The sequence below is a fragment of the Chaetura pelagica genome, unplaced genomic scaffold, assembly GCF_000747805.2.
Source record: "Chaetura pelagica isolate M959 unplaced genomic scaffold, ChaPel_1.0 scaffold210, whole genome shotgun sequence".
NCBI classification, from domain to species: domain Eukaryota; kingdom Metazoa; phylum Chordata; class Aves; order Apodiformes; family Apodidae; genus Chaetura; species Chaetura pelagica.
Window position 1 is genome coordinate 503422 of NW_009951862.1, and position 7205 is coordinate 510626.

General features: G+C 41.0%; 1 protein-coding gene across 3 annotated transcripts in view; it reads right to left on the bottom strand.

Annotated features, from left to right (window-relative positions):
- Positions 1-2527: 2527 nt before the first annotated feature.
- Positions 2528-7205, bottom strand: part of MAPK10 (mitogen-activated protein kinase 10) — a 55419-nt gene continuing 50741 nt past the window's right edge. For 2 of the 3 annotated variants that reach the window (XM_009993627.1, XM_009993636.1), the window contains exons 10-11: positions 6821-6898; positions 2581-2723 (exon numbers count right to left, since the gene is read on the bottom strand). In XM_009993627.1, coding sequence (XP_009991929.1) covers positions 2581-2723; positions 6821-6898 — 221 coding nt within the window. Of the gene's footprint in view, positions 2729-6820; positions 6899-7205 lie in introns of all 3 variants that reach the window. The other variant, XM_009993619.1, reaches the window with a different exon arrangement.

Here is a 7205-nt window from a genome sequence, read left to right on the forward strand (position 1 = left end):
CTACTACCAGTGGCTTCTCCGCTCTTTCCTGTGCCCCATCTCCAAATATCACTGGCAATGACCTGTGATTATTCCCAGTTTCTACCCTGGTACTGTTTCTGCAGTTTTTCTTACATGCAGCTTTGCCTCTTTGAGACAGTTGTTTCATTTTGTTGAAATAACACACCCAAATGGTGCACACTAAGGAATGTAAAGCAGATACTAGTTACCAGAATATTATTAATATATATCTATGGTTAATTAGATCTGGAAGTGATAAATCCCATTATTGCTAAGAAGTCACCCTTGGTGTTATTGGCTTCCAGCCTACAGATGGCAGCTGTTTACCAGTCAAAAATTGTATGATCATTGGCTTTGAAGTGAGAGTTTGATCACTCAACATTGTCCTGATGCTTCATGGCTTAAGAAAGAACATTGCTCAACATTTTACCAGTAGTAAATTATTGCTTTTACAATTACTGCTCTGAGTTAATGACCTAATTTTATTCTCAAAAAAGTTTCCATAAAAATCGACCAAAAATATACCTGGGGGAAAAATCACATTTCCTACAGCAATTGTCACAGCTCAGGCCTACCAAGTCTGACATAATTTTCTATCCATTTATTTTTTATTTCCCCTCCTGACCACTCCAGGAGGAATTTTTAAAATTTCCTTTCCCTTTGAACAAAATCTGACTTGATACTCCATTTATTTTTTCCTTCCACAGAATGGCAGACCTAACAGAACTCTCCTATTTGGTAGAATTTTGCCTATATGAAAATGAGTGAACTTAAAATATCCAATGAAATAGCTGAAATGGGTCTTCTCTTTGGAAAAGAAGCAGATTATGATTTAGCTCATTTCGGTTTGCAGGGCATGCCTTGCTAAGAGGTGAGATGACTAAGATTTTAGTTCATTTCCAACTCAGGTAATAATGACCTTGCAGTGGAAAATGCTGGTTGCTGTTTTGTCTGTAAAAATATTCACCTGTTCTGGAATTCTGTCTGGAGTTTTGCCATTCTCTGGTAAAAACACTTGCTGTTCCTTACCACTGGGAAACCTACATATTATTTATTAGCTGGTAAAATCAATTGGATATTCAGTCACAGTTGGGTTCTTCAGAACTTGTCAGAGCTGCCCAGGACCCCTGATTGTGATGCTTTCAGGCCAGTGCACTAGCTGATTGGTATCCTCTGCTATAACTTAGAAGACAGGAAGACTAGACCTGTGCACTCTGTGGTTCTTCTCCATGTCACATAGCTGAGAAAACTTCCTGGGGAGTCAGGTGATTTGTCGTGAGCAAATGAACTGCCAAAAGCACCTAGAGAAGACCTGTTCTCTTGGCAGTGGAAATCCCTGCAAGGGAATGATTTAAAGGGAAAACAACATCTAAGCCACTGCAAACATCCACTGAGAGGGAGTGGACCACAAATTTCCTTTCTCTAACCTAGTAAAGATCTAGACATAAAATAAAAACAAGCTGTTGCATGTCCTTTTGACCCAAATCTGCCTGTCCCCAACCCTGTCATACTCCCTAACATACACACATGTATCTACAAACTCTCTACAAACTAAGATGATCACTCACTTCACATTGACAGAAGAAGTTGCTTACTGAGATAAACCTTTCTGGGCTTACACATGCATAAAACCCTTTAAAACCCTTGAATTCTTATTCCCTGTAGCTTGCAAAGATATATGTGCTTCCTTCTAACCTGGTCTGAACTTGGCATATCTGCTCTAAAAATCAGAACAAGTCTTAACATTCACAAACATTTTTCTATGAAGCTCTGTGGTATCTTCTTTCAATACAAACTGGTTATTATTTCAAAATATATATACAAATCTCAGCAGAAATTTTGGTGCTACATCTTCAAGTGTCTGAGGGAGCCACAGTTGGATGTGGTTATTTACACTTCCACAAATCCTCATACAAGATATGCAACTCATCCATGGACAAATAAAGAGAATATATAGTGGTAATATCACATCTGTTGTTATGCAGTTCACCTGAAATGGGCCATTTGGAGTGCACACTAAGTACACATGCAGATGTGTGTGTTCCTATGGGCACACAGCTACATAAACTGTCAGGATGCTATTGGCACGTGTGTGTAGGTGCTGTCTGTGTATGAAGAAAAATGCATCTGTATCCCTGCCTGCCTCCCTGTGCAGAAGACAACAGCACAGAGTGCAGGCAGGTACACACTTGTATGTCTGAGAGTGGCTACTGCACACCTTGTCATGCCAGTGTGAAAGGACAGTTGCAGGTTGCTGGTTTTGCAGCCATTCATTTTACATCTTATGGAGAGGGGGGGAAAAAAAGGACTTTTCAGTTCCTTTCACCCCCCCACACTCCCAGTAAGCATCACTGGAAGAAGACCAAAGCAGAGCAACTATAAGTTAAATATACACTTGAGCTTAGCTGCATTACATAACTCTGTAGGAGAAGCAGGCTGAAAAGATTGGTTCGTTGGTTTCCTGTAAAACTTTGTATGTGATTTCTCTTCCTTTCCATCTCTCTTGCACTCCTTGTGAATTCTGACTCCCAAATCCCATCATCCTCTGAAGAAGGCAGGGTTTCGCAGGCAGGCGGCTAGTCACCTGCAACAACCCAGGGGGCCCGCAGAAGCTTCCAGGCTGCTGTCCGTGTCCGACGCCAGGGTCTGATCCGTGGACATGGAGGAGATGTCGTTGACAGATGAGGATGGAGGGAGGCTCTCACTGCTGTTCACTGCTGCACCTGTGCTACGGAAACGAACACCAGTGTGATTAAACCTGAAAGCCCCAAACCGCTCAAAAAGCAAAGGGTTCGTCGCCTGCGGGGAAGCAGAGGGAGCGTCTCCAACTGTGGCAAACATTAGCAGAAAATGGGCCACACAAACTTCAGGAATTGGATAATTGGTATTTTACCAGGACATTCTCTCCCTCAACAGTCTTGTTTTGAAGAGAGCTCATGTTGTGTCAATCACTCCACTTGTCTGAAGCTTTCTTAAGAGTTACAGAACACCCAACCATCAGGTGTCTGCTAGGATCACAAAGGCACCAACACGATCATTAAAGGGACTCAAGCCAATCCTCTGTACTCATAACATCCCAGTTTTCTTCTAGATAGTTTTGTAGAATAACAGAATGTTTAAGGTTGGAAGGGATCTTAAAGACCATCAGGTTCCAACCCTCCTTCTGTGAGCAGGGACACCTCCCAGGCTGCACAAGGCTCATCCAGCCTGGCCTTGAACACCTCCAGGGAGGAGGCAGTCACAACCTCCCTGGGCAACCTGTTCCAGTGCCTTACTGCCCTCATGGTGAAGAATTTCTTCCTGATGTCTAACCTGAATCTCCCCTCTTACAGTTTAAAACCATGACTCCTTGTCCTATCACTACACTCTGTGGCGAAAAGTCCCTCCCCATCCCCCAGAATGAGTGGCATCAAATCACCTAGTGACAATGCAGAGGAGATGGCTGTGTGGGAGGCAGGGCTGGTTTCTTCCACTTAATTAAGGACTACGTAGACTAAGCCCAGGATTTCAGTTGTGACAGTATTTTTGTGTATCCAAGATTCCTGTCCTCTGCAAAATTATGATCATACCAGGTATTATCTAACAAATAGTTCTGTGAAACCAAGAATGTACCTTCCTGAGGACATCATTAACATCATGAACATTTTATTATTACGCATTATCTGTCCTATAAATGCAGGTAACAGAGTGATAACTACAGTCACTCTGCCCATTAACCTCAACTCATACCTAAGTTCTCAGAATAGCAAACATCAGTTTGATTGGTATTTTTTTACACTGAGCCTTCATGAAGCCTTTTGGTGTCCTCTTTCCATAAATATTAACACTGTCTACAGTTTGGGATGGATACATTCATTTTCAATAAATAATCATGACAATGGAACATGGGAGTTGGCATGATATTGCACAGCTGGAAATTGTAGCCAGTCACCATCACACACAGACTTTTCTTCTGCCGTTAGATGCTGATGAGATTCTTATGGCCAAAAAGTTTTCCCACTTCCTCAAAATGGACAGAAATTAACATCTAATGCCTTGAAAAGTGAGAGAACATCACACCTAGTGAAGTTACAACATCCCTTTCTTCTTAATATATTGATAGCCATCTATACAGCCTTGGCAAAATATAGGAGGTATGGACAACAGGAGAGGATTTCTGTCACTTTCCCATTTGCAATAAAAACATTGCTTTGAGAAAAGAGCCACCATACCCTCCATCCTTCTTTTCTCCTCAACTTCTTCCCTTTGTGCACACATCCTGGAAGTATGCACATGCCAGAGACAGATACAAGACATTCTGGCTTCAGAAGAACCTTGCAATTAGTTTACTCTCCTGATATGTTTGGAAAACAAGAATTCATTTTGTAAAGGCTGCAAACAAGACAGAGCAGTCTCAGTGATGTCTCACTGCAGACAGCAATAATCCAGCTCTCCTGACAGATGTGTTTTTCTAAGGGTTATTTACATGTGCTTCATTCAGTAACCACCCCTTACAACGCTGCTACTTCATGTTTACATGTTATAAATCATGTGGCCTTTAATGCAAATACTAATCAGACAAAAAACCCCACGTTTAGATATAGTCAAATATGTCTGCATTTAATTACATTAATGACTAAAACAATGTATTACCTTTCTGAACGTTTACAGTGCTGGACAGAAGCCTGCCATTAAGACATGGATACTGTCCCAAGAACCAAATGGAAAGAATTCCAGTAGTTGCAACTGACTTTTTTATCAAAGTGTTGCTGTGCAGCTTTCTTTGCTGAATGTGCCATCAACTTAGCTAGGCAAAATAACTGAAGAAACAGCTGCAGAAATTGTATAGGTGAAGATTTTTATATTCTCTGCCTGACTCAGCACCTCTAAATTCAATAAATTCTGCAATGTTCTTTTCAGGAAGTATTAACTCAGCCCACAAGTTTCTGGAAAGTGCCTTTTCCTGGTTATTCCCACCTTTCTGCACTATTCCATGTGACACAACACACAGTCCTGATAGTTACTGTTGCAGCCCCAAAACACCTAGACTCACAAAATACAAAACCAAACTGAACCTAAATGACAGAATTAAAGAATTCAGCAGCACAAAGCAGCACCACTCAGAAACCCAACCACAAGCAGTCCTAGTCAGTAACATCATATATATAATAAGTATTATAATCATATACAGGAATTCTTCATTTGCTAGTCTCTGCACCTGCCTGCTGCTACAACAGCTTGTTCTTGAAGGGATGGGTGCCAGGTGGAAACACTGCAAGAATGACAAAGGTGCATTCAAATGTGAAAACCAAGCCTATTTATGAATTTGCTGTTTGGCAGGAAGCTTCTCACTGGCAGAAGAGTTGAAGAAAAGAGCAAAAGGTTAGAGCAGGTGAGAAGCATCTCCTGGGACCTATTCTGACTCTGCCATTGACTTGACAGCTTCTCTTTTAAGGCAGGCATCAGCTTCCCTGCTGTAAAGCAGGGATTCCTTCCTCAGAAGGCTCCTGTAAAGCCCTATTTAATTAGCACCTAGAGAAGTGCCTTTAAGACTTCAGCCGTCAAGTGGTACAGATGTGTGGGGGAAAAAAACAAAGGAGAACTGCAGCTTTTGCTGTTTCCAAAATAAAAAGCTTTTTGTCTGTTTGGGGATTTGCTCAACTTCTTACGAATATGTAATTAGACAGGTAATGGCAATTTTGTATGTTTGAAAATGTTTCAAATAAACAACAAAAACCTTCCACATAGGAAAAACAAAGCATGGAATACCTAAAGACATCCCTCCATAGGTAATTCTTGAAACCAGCAACTACAAAACTTCTTGTTCATAAATCAGACTGCAACCCCCACTCTGTAGGGGAAAGAGATTTAAGAATGGGGATTTATCAGTTGCTTGTCAGGGTCCAAGATTTCTTTTCAGTAGTGGAACAGCAGTTTGGAAAATTAAATCTGCAAGTCCTATACTCTGCTGCTCAGCAAGAACACCATGCACTGCTTTCAATATCTTGCTTCCTTCATGTCAAAATCCTGCTGCAGTGCTACTGCTCTAATTATGACCATCCAGCACTCTATTTATTTCCCCCACTGTTGCCAGGCTTCCCCTTGTCTTGTCAGTTACTAATGAGGCATTTTTGTTCTAATATTAACTCATCAGGAACTGAAAAATGAGAATGCAAAAACCAGAAAAAGTGTACCTGAAGACATGCAGAAAACACTGAATTACATTATTTTACTTTGAGGAAAGGCTCTGCAAAAGATAGGTGGTTCTACCAAGATGTGAATTTTCCTCAGGTAAAATTTCATTGTCTTTTTTTTGGTGACAGGACTTTAAGTGTGTTTGAAGACAACTTTCCATTCTCATCCAAGTGTCAACCAAGCTTGTCACCAAGTTGCACTAATGTCATCAGACTTCTGAAAGGATGAGCTACCACAGCAGGTACCACATGTTCACATGGAGGGGGGTGCAGTGTTGTATGTCCAACAGCTGGATATGTGCTAACATCACCAATTTTGCTTATAACAATTTTTAGTTCAGTTATCCATCCATAAGCAATATAATAACAGTGTGGGGAAAAAAAAACCTTCCCCAGCCACAGGAGCATAACCACAGATCTTTCCACAGGAAATATTTTGACAACTGTATGTCAAATAACAAGCAGACCAATTTTTAACTATTAACATGACACTGGAGTGCAATTAATCAAGGTCAACCCATTAGAAACCCTGGATTTCATTAACATGGTCTTCATAACTGCAGGTATAGCTCAAGTGCTTCAGCTAATTTAATTTTCTTTTTGTCAGTACAGAAAACAGTTCAAAGTTATTAAATGGGGCTGAGTACCTGAAGGAGAAGGCTGCCCTTTTACTACGCCATTTTTAGTCTTTTCTTCAGAATTCATTACTTCTTTGTAGATGAGTTCTGGAAGAGAGAATGGCAAGAGTTACGAACAGGAAGCAGTGCCTGTGATCAGGACCAAAACAACTGCAATGAAACACGGTGTCATAACCCCCCCCAGGGCTCCCTAGGCCTGCCCTACCTTGTCTTCATGGGTCTGACAGCTCTACTTGCCTAAGTCCTCTCTCTTCCATTCCCCTTCTCTCTTAGCATCTCTTTTTTGGAGCTGTATTGAGACAAACTAGAACACATGAATTGTTTAAAGCTGCATTATCTAGAAGTTAAGCAGCACTTTTTACTGTGATTAAAGTTCTGATGCTTTCTCCTGCTG